The sequence below is a fragment of the Clarias gariepinus genome, chromosome 5 (assembly GCF_024256425.1).
Source record: "Clarias gariepinus isolate MV-2021 ecotype Netherlands chromosome 5, CGAR_prim_01v2, whole genome shotgun sequence".
NCBI classification, from domain to species: Eukaryota; Metazoa; Chordata; class Actinopteri; order Siluriformes; family Clariidae; genus Clarias; species Clarias gariepinus.
Genome location: NC_071104.1, coordinates 8,661,397 through 8,685,179, shown reverse-complemented (window position 1 = coordinate 8,685,179; position 23,783 = coordinate 8,661,397). Strand labels below are relative to the sequence as shown.

The 23,783-nt window shown below is 39.9% G+C and overlaps 1 protein-coding gene across 1 annotated transcript in view; it reads left to right on the top strand.

Annotated features, from left to right (window-relative positions):
- The first annotated feature begins 5,077 nt into the window (after positions 1 to 5,077).
- Positions 5,078 to 23,783, top strand: part of tmem163a (transmembrane protein 163a) — a 58,125-nt gene continuing 39,419 nt past the window's right edge. The window contains exons 1-2 of the mRNA XM_053496692.1: positions 5,078 to 5,310; positions 9,988 to 10,107. Coding sequence (XP_053352667.1) covers positions 5,187 to 5,310; positions 9,988 to 10,107 — 244 coding nt within the window. The 5' untranslated portion in view covers positions 5,078 to 5,186. The remainder of the gene's footprint in view (positions 5,311 to 9,987; positions 10,108 to 23,783) is intronic.

Below are 23,783 nucleotides of genomic sequence, written 5' to 3'. Positions count from 1 at the left end.
ACCAATTCTGCCCCCTATTGGCTACTTTGTTTAATGAGGGCATTCATTTATTTTACCCTTTGTAAAATTTTCCTATTTATACTGCACTGAGTTCAGCTTGAAAGGAAAGAGGCATAGTGGCACATAGAAAAAGAAACAAGCTTAACCATTTAACGAACCACTGGAGTCACATTTCTAAAAGTAAAGTAAGAATGTAAATGGAATTATTTGTAAGAATGTTGTAGATTCATAAACATTATTTGGAAGAACTTTTGGGAGCTCCAGTCATTTAATTCAACAGGACAAGGCATAACGCATTTTTTTTGGGGATTTTTTCCCGATTTTTGTCCTAATTTAGTCTTGGTCAATTCCTCCCCGTCACTAGGGGGCTCCCACAACCATTCAGCCGGGAGGGCCGAAGACTATCACGTGTTTCCTCCGAACCGCGTGACGCCAGCCGACCGCATCTTTTCAAACTGCTTGCTCACACACCGTTAGGGGCAGAGTAACACATTTGGAGGAAAGCGCTAGTCGCTCCTTCCGCGTGCGCGAGCTCACAGACGCCCCTGATTGGCTGTAAAGCCGTGATTAATGTGGGAGCGCGAATACCTCCCATCCCTCCCCTGTGAGAGAGCTTGGCCAATCAGCTCTCTCTAGACCTCCGGCTGTGAGAGGTAACAGCATCACCCGGGGATCGATTCAGCGATCTCCGGATGATAGGGCTAGCGCTTTACCACTGCGCCACTCAGAGGCCCAGCACAATGCATCTTTGACAGCATAACGATGCTAAGCTTTCTACTCAGAGCCAGTATAGAGGTTAACAATCCAGGACTGATTTTTAGATAATAGATCATGGCATTAGGTGGCACAGAGGTGTAAAGATTAGCACCTCCAGGGTCAAGAATTCAAGTCCCCCTTGTGTGTGGAGTTTGCACGTTCTCCCTGTGTTTCTTCTGGGTTTTTTCATAGTCCAAAGACATGCAGAGTATGATAATTGGTGTTTCTATATTGCCTGCAGTGTTTGAGTAAGTGTGTGTGTGTGTGTGTGTGTGCGCTTACACCCTGTGATTTGGCACACCAGGCTACAGACCTCCCGTGACCCAGCATGGCTTACTCCAAAAAAAAAAAAGGCACGTACACCATAGAAACTGAACCTTCAAAGATGGAGGTCCTAGATGAGGGAGTGTAAGATACCCGAACTGATATACTGTACCAGTGTGACAGAGCAACAAGAGTGCTTCCACAATTATATACAGCAGCAGTGTGAAAATGATCAAATTGAGATCAAACTGTCCCCATGTTTAACGTAGTTACTGAAAATTGACAATAAATATTGTTAAAATGCTATGGAATTTTTTAATTGCTCTTTTTTTTTTAATATAAAATACAATGACAGCATATCTGAATCCTAAAACAAACATGTTCGGACCTCGGTTCGAAGAGGATTTTATTGACCGTCTCTTATTAAATTTAAATTCAGCACCCCTGGTCTAGAAGGTGAAATTGTACTCCATTGTGCCCGGCCTGACTGGGTTGACGATCTCCATCCTCCATCCCTGGAGTTCTGTTATTCACCAACAAAAAACAACTGGATGAGGTACTGTATCAATCATACACTACAGTTTGGCACCACGCAGCCCACAATACATATCTTTGAAAAACCCAGAGGAGACCTGCAAAGAAGACAAAGTACATGCAAAGTCCCCAGCCCTAAAGCACGCAGCAGCAAGGACTGCAGCTGTTTAAAAAAACATTGTACAATGATTTCATGGTGCCCCGCTTCTGGTTGGAGTTCTTGTCTCTTTGGGATGCATCTGTTGTCTGTTATACTAAATTGCCTGCCAACTAACACGCAACTAACATGAATGCAGATCAATTCCTGCTTTCTGTTTCACCCAAATGAGTCTGGTTCCTCTCAAGGTTTCCTCCTATTACCATCTCAGGGAGTTTTTCCTTGCCACTGTCACCCTTGGCTTGCTCACCAGGGACTATCTAACCATTTTCATTTATGCACACTCACATTCCATAAAGACTTAAATAATTCTTTAGATTGTGTAAAGCTGCTTTGCGACAATGAGATTTGATAAATGCGCTATACAAATAAAATAAAATTGAATTGAATCTCATGCACTGCAACTTACATTTATCCAAGTGTTCTAATGAAAATTTTAGTCATCTGGTAATAACTCGATCTAAAACAAGGAGAGAGGAAACACAAACTGGCCAAACCCAGAAAAGATGAGAGAGATCCTCAGCCACATCAGTGTGCCAGTGGGGCAGATCTGAGATATAGAACATTGGATCACATCAGAGTGATACAGGGATTCAGACTACTGGATCACATCAGTGTGATACAGAGAAACAGATTACTAGATCACATTGGTGTGCCAGGTGGGCAGATCGGGGATATAGAACACTGGATCACATCAGTGTGCCAAAAGGAGCAGATACGAGATATAGACTACTGGATCACATCAGTGTGATACAGAGAAACAGATTACTAGATCACATTGGTGTGCCAGGTGGGCAGATCGGGGATATAGAACACTGGATCACATCAGTGTGCCAAAAGGAGCAGATACGAGATATAGACTACTGGATCACATCAGTGTGATACAGAGAAACAGATTACTAGATCACATTGGTGTGCCAGGTGGGCAGATCGGGGATATAGAACACTGGATCACATCAGTGTGCCAAAAGGAGCAGATACGAGATATAGACTACTGGATCACATCAGTGTGATACAGAGAAACAGATTACTAGATCACATTGGTGTGCCAGTTGGCCAGATCGGGGATATAGAACACTGGATCACATCAGTTTGCCAAAAGGGGCAGATAAGAAATATAGACTACTGGATCACATCAGAGTGATACAGGGATTCAGACTACTGGATTACTAAATGTAATGCACATTAACAAACTACTGGATGACATCAGTGTGATACAGAGAAACGGATTACTAGATCACATTGGTGTGTAAAGTGGCCAGATCGGGGATATAGAACACTGGATCACATCAGTGTGCCAAAAGGAGCAGATAAGAGATATAGACTACTGGATCACATCAGAGTGATACAGGGATTCAGACTACTGGATCACTAAATGTAATGCACATTAACAAACTACTGGATGACATCAGTGTGATACAGAGAAACAGATAACTGAAACACATCAGTGTGTCAGAGGGGCAGATCGGAGATATAGTACCATATTAGTGTGTCAGAGGGGCAGATGGGAGATATAGTACCATATTAGTGTGTCAGAGGGGCAGATGGGAGATATAGTACCATATTAGTGTGTCAGAGGGGCAGATCGGAGATATAGTACCATATTAGTGTGTCAGAGGGGCAGATCGGAGATATAGTACCATATTAGTGTGTCAGAGGGGCAGATCGGAGATCTAGTACCATATTAGTTTGTCAGAGGGGCGGATCGGAGATATAGTACCATATTAGTGTGTCAGAGGGGCAGATGGGAGATATAGTACCATATTAGTGTGTCAGAGGGGCGGATCGGAGATATAGTACCATATTAGTTTGTCAGAGGGGCAGATCGGAGATATAGTACCATATTAGTGTGTCAGAGGGGCAGATGGGAGATATAGTACCATATTAGTTTGTCAGAGGGGCAGATCGGAGATCTAGTACCATTATAGTGTGTCAGAGGGGCAGATCGGAGATATAGTACCATATTAGTGTGTCAGAGGGGCAGATCGGAGATATGGTACCATATTAGTGTGTCAGAGGGGCAGATCGGAGATCTAGTACCATATTAGTTTGTCAGAGGGGCGGATCGGAGATATAGTACCATATTAGTGTGTCAGAGGGGCAGATGGGAGATATAGTACCATATTAGTGTGTCAGAGGGGCAGATCGGAGATCTAGTACCATATTAGTGTGTCAGAGGGGCAGATGGGAGATATAGTACCATATTAGTGTGTCAGAGGGGCAGATGGGAGATATAGTACCATATTAGTGTGTCAGAGGGGCAGATGGGAGATATAGTACCATATTAGTGTGTCAGAGGGGCAGATGGGAGATATAGTACCATATTAGTGTGTCAGAGGGGCAGATGGGAGATATAGTACCATATCAGTGCGTCAGAGGGGCAGATCGGAGATATAGTACCATATCAGTGCGTCAGAGGGGCAGATGGGAGATATAGCACCATATTAGTGCGTCAGAGGGGCAGATGGGAGATATAGCACCATATTAGTGCGTCAGAGGGGCAGATCGGAGATATAGTACCATATCAGTGCGTCAGAGGGGCGGATCGGAGATATAGTACCATATCAGTGCGTCAGAGGGGCGGATCGGAGATATAGTACCATATCAGTGTGTCAGAGGGGCAGATCGGAGATATAGTACCATATCAGTGTGTCAGAGGGGCAGATGGGAGATATAGTACCATATCAGTGTGTCAGAGGGGCAGATCGGAGATATAGTACCATATCAGTGTGTCAGAGGGGCGGATCGGAGATATAGTACCATATCAGTGTGTCAGAGGGGCGGATCGGAGATATAGTACCATATCAGTGTGTCAGAGGGGCAGATCGGAGATATAGTACCATATCAGTGTGTCAGAGGGGCGGATCGGAGATATAGTACCATATCAGTGTGTCAGAGGGGTAGATGGGAGATATAGTACCATATCAGTGTGTCAGAGGGGTAGATGGGAGATATAGTACCATATTAGTGTGTCAGAGGGGCAGATGGGAGATATAGTACCATATTAGTGTGTCAGAGGGGCAGATGGGAGATATAGTACCATATTAGTGTGTCAGAGGGGCAGATCGGAGATATAGTACCATATTAGTGTGTCAGAGGGGCGGATCGGAGATATAGTACCATATTAGTGTGTCAGAGGGGTAGATGGGAGATATAGTACCATATCAGTGTGTCAGAGGGGCAGATGGGAGATATAGTACCATATTAGTGTGTCTGAGGGGCAGATCGGAGAGTTCCTAGACCACATCAGTGAGCCGTGGGGGCAGATCGCGCAGATAGTGGGTGCGGATAAGGGCAGATTTAAAGTGATCCCGGCAGCAGTGTGTGTGTGTGTGTGTGTGTGTGTGTTGCGCTGCAGTCAGGACAGACGCACTCCTCTACCAGATCAGTGCGACAGACTGGACTGATACCGGCTCTGGATGTGCCCGGATGGTGAGCGCCTGTCCGCTCTAAGGCTCTTGTTTCAGACTGAATCATGACCGAGATGTCGGCTCCGTGTCCCGTGCAGGAATCAGCGGTGGTCGTGGTGGAGCCGGCGGCGGCGAGCGGGACGCAGAGAGACCGGGAGATGGACATCACCGAGAGCGTGGAGGGAGAAGGTAAATCCTCAGTGTCTGTCTCTGTGTCTGTCTTCACTTTCAGGGCACTTCCAGATGTGTGAAGCAGAACCCACATCCAAGCAGCCTACAGTATATACTGTAACAGTGTCTGTATAGGAAAACCCCAATGTAAGCTTTATTCTCTGTAAATCTGTGTGTGTGTGTGTGTGTGTGAGCAGATGTGTGTATATATGTTTGTATGACATTTTAAATAAAAAACAAATGCATGAATGTACATTTTCCAAAAACAAAACCTGACATGCTTTCCCTGATGCCAATAATAATAATAATAATAATAATAATAATAATAATAATAATAGATGTTTGATACTGAGCAAGAATATTTCTGTAAAAAAATATAAAACTCTCTTTCCTTGTATGCTGTGCCTTTTCCCCTTTTTGATACTGAAGGGATTATATGTTAATCAATTTCTAAATGTTATATGTTATAAATTAATTTACTCATTGAATGTTTAGATCACATTGTTTTAAAGCACCTGCTGATACAATATGGTCAGCTATGGTATCAGCAAATCACTCTATAGAACAAGTGATGACCTTGAACATACTGTACAGTACACTGCCTGGGCCAAAGAAAATAAAAATAAAAATGACGATAATCACCATTTCAGAAAAATCTATCTATAAGTTGGGCTAAATCAAGCAAAGAAAACAAACTAAGGATATTTGAAATTACTGGAACACAATGAACTTGTTTAAGATTTGTCCAACACATTATCAACATCTGGAAGGATAGGACTGAACCGTGGACTTTGTGGAAAAAAAACATACCCAGGCAAAAGTAATGAATGGGAACCAATTAAATGCTTGATAAAGTTGAATGGTAAAAAAAAAAAAAAAAAAAAAAAAACAGGAAAAACCAGAGCTATGTTTATGTTTATTTCCATACACACACAAGGTCAACTCACGCAGTTGAGAATAAATAGCTGTGTGGCCATAGGAAAACCTTTTGTTAGTGAAAATAATCAGGGAAAAAAAGGCATGCATTTGTTAGGGATCATAAAGATTAGACTTTGGAGCAATAGAAAAAAGGTCATATTGTCTGATGAGTCCAGAGTAACCCTGTTCCAGAGTGTTGGGTAGGTCAGGTTAAGAAGAGAAGAACATGAAGCCATGCACCCATCATGCATAGTGTCCACTGTACAAGCCTCTGGAGGCAGTGTTATGATCTGGGGTTGCTTCAGTTGCTCAGGTCTAGACTCAGTAATGATATGCGGCAATAAAATGAAGTCAGCCGATGACCGGAATGAACTGAATGACCATAGAATCACATCTATGGAGTTTTTCCTTCCCTGATAGCACGGGTACAATCCAGGACCCAGGTTGTGAAGGTTTTTCTGAGTGCATGAGCAATCATTTTCACACGAATACATTTTGTGCTGTAATCAAAGCAAAAGGTGATTCAATTAAATTCGTTTTTTTTAAAGGTGTTGTTAAGACACAGTATATGTGTCACAAAACGTGATGTCTGTTTATTAAAGCACTTAAATGTAAATGTCCATTTACTGACAAATTAAAGAGGAGCATAAGAGACAGCCCTACTGTCAATCCATTAAAATTTATGGGATGCAAAAATATGGAATGTGTTGAAAAAGTTACATTTGTGAGATTGGGCTACTTCTTATATACGTGTTTTTGAATATTGCTCATTATGAGGACGTTTGTTCAGCATGACTAACAGGATCATGTTCGATTAAAGAAGGCATCATCAGGATCACTGCCAATACATATATGCATAATAAACATAAAAAACAAGGCATAAAATAAACATACAGTACCTGTAGTGGAAACTGAATACTTTCATGCAGTCTAAATAACATACCTGCATCCAATAATTTCTGTTACCTACATTTCAGGCAATCTTTAACAAGTTCAAACCTTTAAGCTTCTAAACATTAGTGTGCGTATATTGAAATTACCTGAATTCCCAGTAAGAGCTTAACTTGTCATGTATCAGAGATAAAGGCGTATGTGAGTGCAGTTATATTTTAGTACTGTAGATGCTTTTTAGTAAAAATGACGGATCAGACTGATCATAAACATCAGCAAAGATTACTGTGTAAATAACAGAAGATATGAAGGAGGTTGGGGCACACATGATGTTAGAAAACCAACACTAAACCAAGAGAAACTAAACCGGATAAAACAGTATATGTGTATAAAATGTCTTTGTATGCTGTAACATTTTTAATTTCTTTTCACTGGAAATGTTCCTGCATGGAGGTCCCCTTTAACAAATTGATATCCAAGAAGACATTGTTTGCTAAGTTTGGAGGGGAAGAGCATTACCCTACACTGAGAACCGTTGGGATTAACTGGAACACCCCAACATCAGTGCCTGATCTCACTAACTAGCTGAATGAACACAAATCGACATGGACATAAGCCAAAATCGATTGGAAAGCCTTCCCAGAAGAGTGGAACTTATTATAAGTGATAAAAAAGCACCCTGTATGGGTTGTAAGGGTGAGGTGTACACAAACCCTTGCTTAAACAATACAAATCAAATACTCACATGTAAGCATAATGTACAGTAACCAGAGTTGATTCATACGGTATTCTTTTAAACTATTTTAAGAATCCATGATGCTCAGTCCTCCCATTCATGTTCAAGGCCTTTTTCGATGTTTTGTTTATGAGTGTATTTGGCAGTATTCCCTCCTGCCTCGACTTACTTCATTTGTCCTGGTAATATAATTTAGAGAGTATTTGAATGTAGCATCAAAAGGTACCGTGTGACTGAGCCTGCTCATCATGGCCCTATAGTTTAATGGAATTTCTGTCTCATTAGCATGGCACTGTAGGCACTCCAGTCAGTCTGAGCCAGCCAAGAAAGATAAGAGGAAGATGAGAGTAGGACACAGCAGGAGTTCTGGCACAAGAGACTGTAGAAAGCCATTGAAATAGAATACTGTGGCATACTAAAGGTACGGTAAAGGCCAGGACTGATATGTCCTTGGATGCATCATTGGACTCGCTTCCTTTGTATGACCAAAACTCTCAGCGTCTTTGTTTTCTTAACATCCAGCGTATGCAGAAGAAATAAAAAGTCATATATTTATGCAAGTGGAAATCGTGTCCATCTCATCATCCTCCCCACATGCATTAGTATTCCCTGACCATGAGCAATGTGCCACAGCATTGCTCTGTGGCACATGAAATCACCCCGAGCAATCAATTTGTGCCACTGAATAATTTATAAGGGTTTTTCATTTGCTGCCTACATGGTTAGAGGCTTCAGAATGGAAACTTGACTTCCAGCTTGGTCGTTTTGTTTGTTTTAGAAGAATGGCTTAGAATAGGCAAGGGTGACTTGTTCAGGAAACAAATTTAAGTCGACCAAATTGCAAAAAGGATGTATAACAAAGCCAGGCTGTTTTGACATTTTCCAATTTGGAGATATACTTAGGTGAACAACAGGTAGAGGTAAATGAATGTTCTGCAATCTGGAATCTGTTTCGGTTAGTTTGCTTTTTTCCGCAGCGTCAAACCATATCAAGCTTAAGATAACGAAAGGTGAAATAAGTCATGTGAATGCAGAGGAGATAACCCTTAGCGTGTTTTCACATTGGATCCAAACAGAAGGGCGTTCAAGTCAAACAAAGACGACTTTTGATTGCGCAGAATATAATAACTAACATAAAAACTCATTTTATTTCTTTACATAATCCTCTGCTACACTTATGCACTTATCCCAGCGTTTCAGCTTAAATATATGTGCTATGATCAGGCTTCCTGCTTCATGTCTCAAACGCTGGCGTCCCAGGAACTCCTTTAATGCCCCAAACAAGTGAAAACTTGTGAGGTTAGGACTTGCTGAATGTGCAGGTGTTTATCCCAGGTTCAAATAAACCTCATGGAGGAGCGATAGGCAACAGGCCTTCTGTAACCCTGAACAGGATCATCTGTATGAGTGAGAGTGTTTCAGCTAGTCTTGTTTTGGACTTTTACCAAATAAACCACCACTCTTATGTTTCTTTATTCTAGCACTGACTTTTTGACTTGTTGAAGGAAGAACTAGTGCCTGTGTTCCAGACAACTGAGATAATGTCAGATAGACGAGGAAGAATTTAGTATTACGTGAATGGGAGGGATCACATTCCCCAGTTATCTTTTTCCATTTCATTTATGTGCCAGCACTCTAATCCCAAGCGCCCCTCACCATGTGACCACTCCGTGATGTAGTTAGTGCAGCGCTAAATAGAGGAAAAATGTACAGCTACACAAACATTCTTTAACAAATCTTAGACAAAGAAGAGGCTTGGCACAGACAGTGCACAGTGTGTAGGTTGTTTGTTTTTGTGCTTTCGTTGCTCCACAGTTTATTGGATCACGTCTGTTTGTTAATGTCTATATACTAAGAGACAGAGTGGATTGTTCGAAGTTAGGGCATGGTTTGAAAACTGCAGAATGCCTTACGAAATTAAATACAGTTAAGTTAGTTTGGTGTGGAATGTTAAGAGGAAGTTCGTTGGCATCATTTGTAGACGAGGAATTCGCATCTCTAGACATATCTTGGTATGATGGATTGATGTGGAGTAAGTAGAAGTAAAGGGAATCCCCAAACATATGATACCCAGTCTTCACTGCTTTATTTGCTATCGGATCCATTGTGCTCGGGCCCTGTTCTTCTCATCTGTGACTTTTTCCTGACAGGTCTCTTGGAGAGCAGCATGCGCCTCAAGCCTCATGAAGCTCAGAGTTACAGGAAGAAGGCATTATGGGTATCGTGGATCTCCATCGTAGTGACGCTCCTCCTGGCAGCGGCGGCATTCAGTAAGTGAGCACTTCTTCTTTCACTAGCTTGCTTACCGGGAAGTTGTTGTTGTTTGGGCACCGAGAAGTGAATTGGACAGTCATCAGACTGGGAACAGTAATTTACTTGACAGCTTGAGGAGTTACAGTATAAAATCATTTGCGGGAACACATAGACAAGAAGTCACATCAGCGACAAATAACATAACTGGCGTGAATTCTTGTATATTTTACAATGATTGAAGGCAGGCTATCCAAAACAAATCCCTAAATGAGGACAAATGAAGACTAGCGATTTAATTATGATAAGACTAACAGAAGGAAGAGATGACGTGTGTGTGTGTGTGTGTGTGTGTGTGTGTTTGTGTGTGTGTGTGGTAGTGAATGTGCTCCATTACTTGAAAATTCAGTATATGCTTTGCTGAAGAGGCACTTGTACTGTATATTACCTTTTAGTAATCCAATTCTGTTCAGATTTGTGCATGTAGCTATTCAAGTCAAACCGGGACTTTTGATTCATGCACAATAACAGAACACAGAAGTTTTATGAGAGTAAAAACTCCCTTTATTTCTCTATATAATCCTCTGCTACACTAATCCACTTATCCCAGCATTTTACTAGAGTCTGGACACCATCAGTGTAGAAAGTTTGCTCAGTACGCCAGAGCCATGATCCACCTGCCTGCTTCACGTCTGAAACGCTGGCCTCCCAGGAACTCTTTTAATTTTCACCATTAAAATGTTTCACTGCGGCTAGAGTCTCACTTAAAGTCGTCTGAAAATGTCAATCGGTTTTACGTGTACATTTACATTCACAGGACCTTTCATCATAAGTCCCGGTTTGACTCGAACGCAAGTATGTATGAAGAAACTCCCTACCGGTTTATGTAATAGTTGAGCGGGGATGTTTTGTTCCGTGCGGCCTTTGGAACTTTTACACACAAAGATTCATAATGAGGTGCATTCATTGTGCCTTCTCTCAGGCAATCATTATATCATTATATTTTAGAGAACTAGACCAGGTCTTTTGGGTTTGAGACAAGGTTCTTGTTAAACAAGGTCGATTAGGGTCAAGCAGAAGCACAAAGCCTGAAGGGAGGCTTCGCTACTGCTAGAAACACATTGTTCATATTTTTGGGTTTTCAATTGGCACCAAATTGAAAGTCTTATGAAATTTTTTTGCAGAGCTCCCCCTCCTTTAGTTTATGTAACATACTGTATTCTGATAGGAATCTACAAAGTCTTCGGCACCCTGTTTTTTTTTTTTCTCTATACCTCTTATCATGTACAGGCTCGGGGCAAAAGGCGCCATGGACAGGGCGCCAGTCTATCACAGGGCACATAAGCACACACACTCACTCACACACACACACACACACACATTTGGGAATGTGCATGTATTTGGACTGTGGGAGGAAACAGGAGTAGCCAGAAGGAACCCACCAAGCACACAGAGAAAATTCAAACTCAATGCAAACTGACCCGAGGCAGGAATCGAACCCTCGACCCTGGAGGTGTTCACTGAAAGCGGCATATTATGTAAGAGAGCACTTTTCAAACAAACACACACACACCACACACACACACACAAGCTGCTATTGCTACTGTGAAAAAAACAGGTACAATACAAAAAGAGTTCTGGTAAATGCTCCGTAATATAGCAACAATCCTGTTCAAAATCAGATGCAAATAACTGCTGCAGAGGAATTATGCCTTCAGAAATAATGACATTCTAGGTTTATAAATAAAAAAAAAAAAACCCAGAAAACAGTAGGTCATGAACCCTAATATTAGGGTGGAAATATATTCTACTTGCTTTCACCTACATGCCTTTGACTCAGTGCATGGTTAAGGCATTGGACTACGGTTCGGAAGGTCCCAGGTTCAAACCCCACAACCACCAAGTTACATGTACCACTGTTGGGCCCTTGAGCAAGGCCCTTAACCTCTACTGCTCGGATGTATAATAAAATAAAAACGTCAAAAAACTTTTACGACGTAAAAGTCGCTCTGTGTATGTGTATAAAATTAATTTTGCAAAAAAGAAGCAGAGATCATTAACGGCTCTGGTGACTGTGTATGTAAATCATAACATTTACATTTACATTTACATTTAGGCATTTGGCAGACGCTCTTATCCAGAGCGACTTACAAAAAGTGCTTTAATGTAACATTGGATACATACTTACACTGGGTTAACTAGGTTAATAACTAAGTACCATTAGTCCAACACATCTGAGTTTTTTTTTTTTTTTTTTTTTTTCGGGGGGGTGTTAGTCCAAGTACTGGAGAAACAGATGCGTCTTGAGTCGTCGTTTAAAGATAGTCAAAGTCTCTGATGTACGGACATCTAGAGGAAGTTCATTCCACCACCTAGGCGCCAGAACAGAAAAGAGCCTGGATAAATGCCGCCCTTGATCCCTGAGAGATGGTGGGATGAGGCGAGCAGTGCTGGAGGATCGGAGGGAACGTGGTGCAGTTCGTGGTGTAATTAGCGCAGAGAGGTAAGTGGGTGCTGGGCCATTTTTAGCTTTGTAGGCAAGCATCAGTGTTTTGAATTTGATGCGGGCAGCTACAGGAAGCCAGTGCAGGGAGCGGAGGAGTGGGGTGGTGTGGGAAAACTTGGGAAGGTTAAAAACGAGTCGTGCTGCTGCATTCTGGATCAGTTGCAGAGGACGAATCGTGGACAAAGGCAGGCCTGCCAGGAGTGAGTTGCAGTAGTCCAGTCTTGAAATAACAAGGGACTGAACAAGCACCTGAGTAGCCTGTGAAGAAAGAAATGGGCGAATTCTTCTGATATTGTAAAGAAGAAATCGACAAGAGCGAGTAAGGTTAGCGATGTGTGGGGAAAATGACAGATGATTGTCCACGGTTACCCCGAGATTGCGGGCAGTGGTTGAGGGAGTGATTTGATTGTTGTCCATGGATATTACAAGGTCTTGACCTGGAGATGAGTCACAAGGGATAAACAACAGTTCGGTTTTACTGAGATTGAGCTTCAGCTGATGAGCAGCCATCCAAAATGAGATGTCTGCCAGACATGCTGAGATCCGGGTGGAAACCTGAGTGTCAGAGGGAGGAAAGGAGAGAACAAGTTGGGTGTCGTCTGCATAACAGTGGTATGAGAATCCATGCGATAATATGACCTTACCAAGAGACCGGGTATAGAGGGAGAACAGAAGAGGACCAAGTACTGAGCCCTGCGGGACACCAGTAGAGAGTCTACGTGGGGCAGATGTAGATCCCCTCCATGTTACCTCATATGACCTATCTTTTAGGTAAGAAGCAAACCATTGCCACGCTGTTCCACAAATTCCAAGGCTTGTAAGAATAGATAATAGAATCTTGTGGTTCACGGTGTCAAATGCAGCTGACAGGTCCAGGAGGATGAGGACAGATGAAAGACAGATGAAAGCATAACGCACTCCTAAATGCGTTGTGTTGCTTTGTAGGTTTATAACTAATCATCTGTCAAAAGCGTGAATTCTTAGGTATTTGTAATTAATGACACATTCTAATACATTCATAAACAGGTTTTGATAATTAGAGCATATTCACATCTCTTTCCTTGCATTCATTAACACTGCATTCAGACATTATATTATTTATCCGTTTAAAGTTGCCCATATAGGAAATGTTTATAATCCAATTATTTTCTGAACCATTTCAGTACGTTTTTTTTTTTTTAGGAAAGATTATACAGCTTACCCAGGGTTCAAACTAATCTCAGAGCTGTTCCGTCCTCTTCCCATAGTACAAGCCTCAGGACTACCACTTTTACGGCACCTTGTGGGGTCAGTACTTGTAATTTACTTTACCATAAACAGTTCTTCCAGGGATGGAATAAAGACTCTTCTGATACCAAGAACTTGGCAAATAATGCAGATGGCTTTTAGAGAAGGACGAGGAACAAATTTATAGCTTGCGCACAAGGTAATAACGCACAGCACATTGATTTGTTACATCTGACTGGTCAGGTGGTTGACACATTGTCTATAACTAGAGCTTTAATGGTTGTGCAGCTATAAGATAAATCACAGGATTAGACACTGCTTGGTCTAAAAAAAGGTAGAAGAGCATTTGATTAGATAATTACTGCAGTGATTAATGTGTTTCAGCTGGCAACAGTCCTTTTAACGCAATTCTTAACAGTTATATTGGAAGACAGTTGTGGAAAAGATGTTACTGTATTATTAGCCAGGATGAAGCAAAGAAAAGCAACTAAGGAGAATGCTGAAATTGCTGGAACCTGGTTTACTCTCATCTTCTATACCACTTTATCCTGTATTCTGGAGCCTATCCCAGGAGGCTTAGGGCACAAGGCAGGAAACACCCTGGACAGGGTTTCAATCCATCGCAGGGCACACATACATACTGTACAAACTACGGACAATTTGGGAATGCCAGTTAGCCTAAACTAAATGTCTTTGGATTGTGGGAGTAAACCGGAGGACCCAGAGGAAACCCACGAAACATGGGGAGAACATGCACACACACAAAGAATGTGACTCAAAGAACTTTGAGTTTGGGACTGAACAGCTATATGTCCATAAGAAAACCACTTGTGACTAGTAATACTCACCAGACACAAGTTGTCAGTTTGCTAGGGAGCATAAATATTGCACTTTAAAGCGACGGAAAAAGGTCATGTGATCTGATGAGTCCAGATTGAGCCTATTCCAGAGTGATGGGTGCATCAGGGTAACAAGGGAAGCCCATGAAGTGATACATCCATCATGCAACGTGGCCACTGTACAAGCCTCTGGACGCAGCGTTATGATCTAATCTATTTAATCTAGGCTCAGCAACGTTATAAAGTCAGCTGATGACCTGAATGTACTGAATAACCAGATTATCACATCTATGGAGTTTTTGTTTCCTGATGGCGTTACCATATTCCAAGACTCAAATTTTGAAATAGTGGTTCTGGGATCATGAGGAATCATTTTCACACATGATCACATGACCACAACAGAGTCTCACCTTGACCCTAATAAAAGTCTCTGGAAAATGATGAAGAGGACTTTATAGAGTGGTTTAAATTTCCCATCACCACTACAAAAAGTAATGCAACTCTGTGTTTGGCCCCCTCAAGGCTTGACTCACAAGACCTCTGGGGCTGTTCTGTAGTGTCTGGCAGCAGGACATTGTCAGGAGATCCTTTGAGTCCTGTGGGTTGCTGTGCTGGCTCAGCACTTCTTTGTTCAGCACTTCCTATGGGGGGGTTTGACCAGATTGGGATCTGGGGAGCAGCCATGGGCTCTTTGGCTGCTGGGCCTTATGCATGGCCTGTCCACTGGGTGTTCTGGTGTCTCTCCATCATGGCCATTGTTGACCGTTTTGGTAATTTGTGCTGTATTGGCTTTTCTGTAGGATCAGAGCAGACAAGTTAATTGTTGGTTACTGCAGGCATATGAGAGCCTTGAGGGCCCGTGATCCTGTTAGCAGATTGCAGATGAATAGTTTGTGACCAATGTTATTCCATTTCAGTACTTGTAATTTACTTCACCATAAACTTCTAGGTATGGAATAAAGACTCTTCTGATACCAAGAATTTGGTGAATAATGCAGATGCCTTTTAGAGAAGGACGAGGAACAAATTTATAGCTTGCATACAGTGACATAATGTACGCCTGATACTTTTTGTTCAGGATAGGTTTAAAATATTCATGTGTATATCATAATTATTTGCTGATAAACTAATACAACCAAGCTCGGGCAAAAAATAAAAATATTTTTAAGTGGCAAGTGAAGAAGACTGGAGAAGAAAGCTGAGCCAAGCTTTCATGGGTCAAGATCTAAGACCTACTATCCAATACCTGACCGCGCTTCTCACCAGCTGGTTTGCATAAAAAAGTAATTTTGGATGGTACTCAAACACACCGAGTTGTCAGATCCATGAGTAATCGGTATCAGTCAAAAGCACTGATGGCACCGTGCCAGGCATCATCCTGCGTTTATGTGCTTAGTCATTCATCAGCCGTAACGTCACATGAACAGATGGTGGGGGCTTGTGACTCCTCAACCTTTTCTCCAGTCTCGAGACGATGAACACCCCGCTTTGTTCTCTCTGTGTTTGTGTTTCGTGATGGCATTTAGACACTAGTCAAATTTGTTCTTCGTGGGTAACCCACATGCAACCATTTAATAATTTATTTTATAAAAGTGAGACACACAGACCAGACTCAGTGTAAAAAATATTTTTTTTTATAACATTTTATGTGTTATATCTGAATTTAATTTCATATAAAATATAAACACAAACAAAAACCACCAGGACCAAAAATATAGCTTTAACTTAAACAAATAATAATGAATAACTAGTTACATTTATTTTCCTTTGTATTTTATTTCTTTTATTAATATTTATTCCTTATATATAGTTTTTTTTTTCTTTTTAAGGTCACCGGCGGTCGTATAAGCATTTCACTGCATATCGTACTGTGTATGACTGTGTATGTGACAAATAAAATTTGAATTTGAATTTGAAATAAATAATAATAATTATAATAATAAATAATAATAGAATAATAAAATATAAAATAAATAAAGAAATAAATAAATGTTGAAAATTTTTAATAATAATAATAATAATAATAATAATAAAGATTAATAAAAAATGTTGCTAATATTATTATTATTATTATTATTATTATTAATAATAACAATAATAAAATAAATAAATGTTGAAAATTTTAGTAATAATAATAAAGATTAATAAAAATGATATTATTATTATTATTATTAATAATAATAATAATAATAATAATAATAATAATAATAAAAGTCTATGATGATAGGTATGTCCATCCATCTTTCTAGGAACCTCTGTAGTTCAACTAGAGACTGTGGAGGCCAATGGTGACCATTGTATTTATTCCCATTTAATTTTTAGTGGTAGGACCTCTGATCAACATTCACACACTACGGGCTATTTGGGAATGTCACTTAGCCTAATCTGCATGTCTTTGGACTGTGGCTGGAAACCAACCAAACACGGGGAGAACACAAACTCCATGCAAACTCCATGCACACAGACCCTAAGGCGGGAATCGAACCCAGACCCTGGAGGTGCAAGGCGACGGTGCTTATCATAATGCCACCATACTGCATGTTATGTTAATATATCTGATAATATAAACCACTAATCAAACACTAAAGTAGGCTTAGGATAGTCCTAGGATTAATAGTATTCATTAACATAAAAAAGTTTGATGTTGGGCTGTATGATTAAATTACTAGCTTAAATTACTGTTGTATTTCCTTTTTTTTCTAGAACCCTTGATCAAAAAATAGCAACATTCTATATTTATTTCATGTTTTAGACCTTACTAAATTAAATATTAATTCAGAGTATTAGAGCCCATTAAGCCATTATTAATAATATCATTAAAGGCATGCTGACATCATTTGGTTAATAAATAGCTGATCTTTCTTAATAGCTCCAGTAGAAGTGTCCCAGCTGTATGTTGCCTTCTGTTCATCTTTTAATCAAAGAAAGTGTCTGAGAATAGTGACTTAATAGTAACTTCACTTCTCAAACGGAGGGTAAACAGAGAGGGTTAATGTAAAATGTTCTGGTCTCCCTGGTTGGCACGCCCTGTAATCCCTAACTGAATGAAGGTGACATTATTCAATGAGAAAGAGTTAAACTTGGGCATAACCTGTTTTTCAGGAATGTGAGATAAATTTGAGTACCATGAAAGCCTCATGCAGGTACATGAAATCATTAAGCTTCAAAAACTCCTTTATGTGTTTCTAACAAATTAGGCTATGTTCACATTACAAATGCCATGTCATGACTCTTATCTGACCTTAATATGGACGTGTCTGATCTCTGATACAGCATGCACACACACATGGATATGTCTTTGCTCGTGCCACCTGGGTTAAAACACATATGATTCGTTTCAGACAACAGATGTGATTTTAGCAAAAACATTCTTGGGGTTTCGCTCTGAAAGATGGCAGGCAGTTAGTCGGCTGTATTTGTTGAGATCCAGAACCAGGAAGGAAGGTTAGATCATTGGCTGGGAATTGAACCCAAGCCTTCTGCATGGCAGGTGAGAAACCGACCACTGAGACACTGATGCCCTCAAAGTATGTAATGAGGCAAAAAGCCACATGAATTCCGATCTGCCTGTTCTCGTTCAAGTCACATGACCGGATATCGGATATGTATCCAATCTAGGACCACATACATAAGTGACTTAAATCTGATTGGAAAAATATCATTCATGCAGCCATAAAAAAAAAATCAAATTACTGTAAAAAATCGCATTTGAGTCACTTTAAGCTGGTAATGTGAACATAGTTCTTTTCAGAGACAGAGGGCTTAAACTTAGGTTACACATATACTTACGAACGATGGGTTTGAACCAATCTCCCTGTTCCTTCGACTTCTGCAGTTCATTGACATTCATGGCGGGGATCATAATTTTCTATATATTTTTTTATTTGCCTCCTTAAAAAGTCAATATAAGGCATTCCTGCGAAAAAAATCGACTTTTCTATCGTACGGTGGCCATAGAGTTCTTATATTTACCTTAAGGTTGCCTTAGGACCTTCTGCTTACATAAGTTGATCCTATGTACTGTAGGTTGATCTTACAAACTTTAATCTTAAGGTGGTCGTACGGCACCCATACTGTATGCGCAACTTACGGCACTCTCCACTAGTTACGTAACTTAAAAGTTAACATAATGTGTTCTTGCAGCATACTGTACCTCCAGCCACCATGGAAATATGGGCTCCTTGGAATGTCTTCTGGATCTAAATGATTCATGAACATCGTACGTTGTTGTTGGGTTGTTCTAAAGGCACTCCTAAGGTGGCTCCACTAAGAGTGGATTCCATGCCGTGTTCTGGGAAAATCTTGGATAGAACCATCAACCTGGCCATGAACTTATGACCAGTATACAAACGCTGGATTCTTATAAGATCGCCTTAAGAAGATCATAGGAAATGCTCGGAAAAATCTATTTGTGATTGCTGCTTTACACAAGGCAACAAACCAGATTTGAATAATAACCATGTATGGCAGTGTGAAACAGGTCCTGGCTGATATCTCTTATATAAGCCCCATTACCAGGGGCGGACTGGCCATCGGGAGCACCGGGACATTTCCCGGTGGCCTGACGGTCGTTCTGGCCTGCCGGCTGCCGCTGTGCAGACGATCAGCCTGGCATGTGATAGGCTGGTGTATAACTACGAATTAATTAACGGATCTCTCAATCTACGAATCTGGCAATGAAAAGGGAGGGGAAGATTAGATCAGGAGGGAAAATTACATTCCCAGATCACATGACCCAACGTCAGCGACGCACTGCCTAATATCTGACTAAATCGTTCAAAAAATGGAGCGTAAACGCAAAGGAGGAGCAGAGAGTCAGCGTAAAAAAAAAAGAGGAATAAAGCCCTGGCCGCAGCAAGCTGCTGCAAAATCCCAGCCATGTTCGCCAGTAAGGGAACAGGTCGGTCAAGATTACATTTACATTATATTTATAATAATTTGGCAGACGAACACTTTCATCCAAATCACTTAGATCATCACAATCGATAAAACTAAACCAACAAACGAGCAACAATATGTAAGTGCTGCTGTGCTGTGTCAAGTCTCGTTTCGTCTGAAAAGGTGATGAAGGAAGCAGCAGCAGTAGCACTAGTGCTGTAAATGCTCCTGCTGTTGAGCTAGAGGTGGTGGACAGTTCAGCGTTTGAGTCAGAGCAGGGACCTTCAGGTAAAGTTAAAGATAAGCAAAACTAAACATGCAGGCACCAGGCTATACTTTTTAAACAACATGTGCTTTTTTATGATTTATAAGATCAGTAGTAGGACTGTGATTTTGGGGACATACAACTGATGGCTGCACAATTATAAGTACAGATTATTGAACACGCTTATTTCATATTGCAGAGCAACTAGATGTGCAGAGTGAGAGAGAGAAGGATTCAGGGAAAGATTAAGGAGACAGTGAAAGCCTTTATATCTCTTTTGATTATTTTGCCTGTCCACAGTCTAAGGATTTAGATTTTTTTTTTTAAGTATCAAGTTTTATTAAGTATCACCCAATTCAAACGCCTACTGGTGTACTAGTAGTGCTAATTACTTACTGTTTACTCTTACTGGTCTGTTCCACATAATGCCATAATTGAGTAAACATTGTTATCTGTTACTTACGCTGTCATAGGTTTTGTTAAGTTTATTTGTGTTTGTGTTTCTGATGCATTTGATATACTAGAGTTTTGAGCACTGAAAATACATAAAATGTAAATATTTCAAACATGTGTCTCTTATTATCTCTTTTAAAAAGCCAATTTTCTATTTGTCATTGGTTTGGTAGTATAAATGGTGTATTCCTAGTGAGTTGTTAAGGGCTATTTTTTATTCATTTATATTGCATCTGGTAGTCTACCTGTTACAATAATAGGGTTAGCCTACAAGTTTATCAGTCCAGTAGATTACATGAATAGGGTGGTGGTGACTGCAGCAGCAGAGGTGGCCTGGGAGTGGAGTCAAATTCCCGGCCTGAATTATTGTCCCAGTCCGTCACTGCCCATTACAAATACTAGATAAATCCAAAACCATTCTTGATGGTGGTTTAAAAAAACTATGAATTGTTTTATGCCAAATAAAGAAAAATTATTACCCAAAAAAGACTATTATAATAAAACCAAAGTTATCCCGGAAAGAATAAACTTCCAGGGAATATACCAGGAATCTGCTCAATTTTATAATCTGGTAGTTCTCGATTAAGGATATAAAGGATATAAATTCATCCCCTGTATAATTCATTATATAAGATGACAATTTGTATACAGTTACCGTACACCGCCATCCATCTGGAGCAAACTGGATCTCTGGACAAACACCTACTCTAAGATATATTACAAGCGCATACTTTATAAATCATCTGTTATTTAAACACTAAACAAGATTTACTAATAAGCTCATGTGGCATTAGTTCCATCTAATTAATTTTTATGAATGATGCATATTTCCATTAGCAAAAATCCATCAAGTTAAAAAAAAAAAAAAAAAAAAACGGCATCTCTGCCTACAGGTTTGTTAATCAGCGTCAACATAACAGCGCTCTAGAGCACATGGAGCATCATAACTCTCACTCTGCATATATTTATAAGTGTTGTCTCAAGCAGTTTGTGTGTGCTTTGTCTGTATTTGATTACACTACGGAAATGTGAATTTAATTTAAATGTTTTCACCTATCAGGTGCAGATGATCAGGCCAGTGATTAGTATACTGTTGATTAGTGAGTGGTTGGAACAGACGAGAGGGGAAATGAGGTTGCTGCTGAGGGCGTTACATAAACATCCAGTTTTTAAATAGTATCTTTAGTCACTTTGCAGCCGGTCTGGTTCACATTTTTTATTTTATTTTACTCTGCATCATTTAATTTGATTTCATATGAATACATGAGGGCTGGCTGAAGACTTTTGCACAGTACGGTATCTAAATAATTCATTTCAGTAACAAAGTCAGAATGGCTTCACTATTTAATGCGTTTTCTGCTCGAAAGGCTCCAATAGTCTTGACTGCACTGCGACAGAGAGAAATTAAAATAAATTCCCATTTCCATCACAGTATCACAGTATTAAAATGAAGAAAAAAAATGATTAACACTAGATTTTAACAGCAATCTGGATTCCAGCCGGCAGATTGAAAGAGCCTGTGGTGTCTACAGACATCTAATGACCCCAGAGTCCTGATGTTTCAGAAGGGGGGAAAGGATTCCTCTCTTCTCCAAAAGAGCAGTCTTGTAAATGAGCTCCCCTAGGAAATAGAACGGGGAAAAAGCTTCCCTTGGTGGATGAAACCATTTTGATCATGTGGAAACCTTATGATAGTTGTGTCTCCATGTTCATTTAAAATCGAATGAATACAATACCAGAGACACACGAATCCAACAGTATACTTGTTAGGCTTGTGTCAGATCGGAAAGTGCCACCCGGATAAAAATAGTCTGCAGAGTAAAAAAAAACATGAATTTTTCATCACCAAAACTGGTGCATGCAAGAAGTAGATGTGTGTGTTTTTAGATTATTTCACAGCATTGAGTGACAGGGACACAGTGATAATCTATTGAGATGAGCTAACTAGGTATCTTGCCATACAGGGATTAAGAATAGGAACTTTTTCGGAATCTGATCCAAAAATAATAATAAAAAAGCAAAGAAACAAGTTGTTCTCTCTCTATCTCTCTGTCTCTCTCTCTCTCTCTCTCAATATATAAAAGTACTGAATATATATATATATATATATATATATACACACACCACATGCAGTTAATTTTTATTCTTATTAGATAGGCATAACAAACCTCAACCGAGTGGTAGAGATGGCTCAATCAGGTTAAGTTCAACACATTGGCAAATTGGCCATTGTAACAATTAACAGTTGCATTATGCTAGTGACCATACAAAGGTAAAGTTAATCTGTTTGTGTTGGACAAAAGTAACCTTGCATAATTCTTAGAGCATATAATTCACCATTAACAAATAATTAATATCAAATGAATTGCATATCAATTCATTGACAACCGAAACAAGGCTAGTTGTAAGTATGTATATGAAGATTTTTATTCTAGCTAGGAATTAAATGTCCCTAAACAAGTGAAAAAAATAAATTGAAGGATTAAAAACAGTTTACAGTCCTCTGTATACATCTGCTAGGGTCAGTATCTTACTTTAGACCCTACTGTGCTGTTGGAATGTAATTACTTATAGCGAGTAAAAGAGTTTCAGAAGAAATATTATTTAAATAATTAGTACATGCATTTTTTACCTGGCAAACAGAAAGTAGTAAAATTCTGCACTTGGGCCGTCCATTTAGCTAGGTATTACATATGCTGTGTTAGCGACTAAAGTCAAATGAATACAAAAACAAGTACAAGTTAATATAACATTCAAGACATGCTATCATTTATTACTACACCAAACATCAATTTTGTCTTCCTGAATTAACATTTGAAGTGTGCTGAAGGTTAATCTACAGCAACAAATGAAAAATCAGACAAGAATATAGTCCCACTGATACAATGACCTCATTATCGTATGGATAATTATGGATTGAGTGAATAGCAATTATTATATCATTAATGTTAGTCATTATGGCAGATTCATTGAGGGCTGTTTGCTTTGTTTCTTTACACTTCATTGAAGATGAAGACTATCTTCATTTATTTTGTTTAATCGGCTAACTTTGTGATGTGCACCACAAGCTGTTATTTACACAGAACAACATACTATATCCATTCATGCACTTCTGCCTTAAGGAAAGGAATAAACCATCTTCGGACGCTCACCCGTGGCTGGCAGGAGTCTTGTATCAACTTAAACAATTCATCTACTGTTTAGAAAAGCATTGGCTTATTGGTGGCCAAACAGAATACATTCACAATAATGTCACATTTGAATTTCAGCAATGCTAAGAGAGCACATTTGTCTATGTCCATCAGAGTTATATACAGTAGGTGAAGAAGGGAGGTCGTGCTTGACTAGCGTCACATGTCTCAGAGGAAGCACATGTTGAGCTTTGCCCTCCCTGGGTGGTAGCTGTGATAGAGAAGAGCTGGGAAGTGGGTCAGGATTGGCAGATGACAAAATGGATAATAAATGGACACAAAATGCTTTTTTATGCAGTATACTTCAGAACATCTATAAATAATCTAAGAAAGGAAA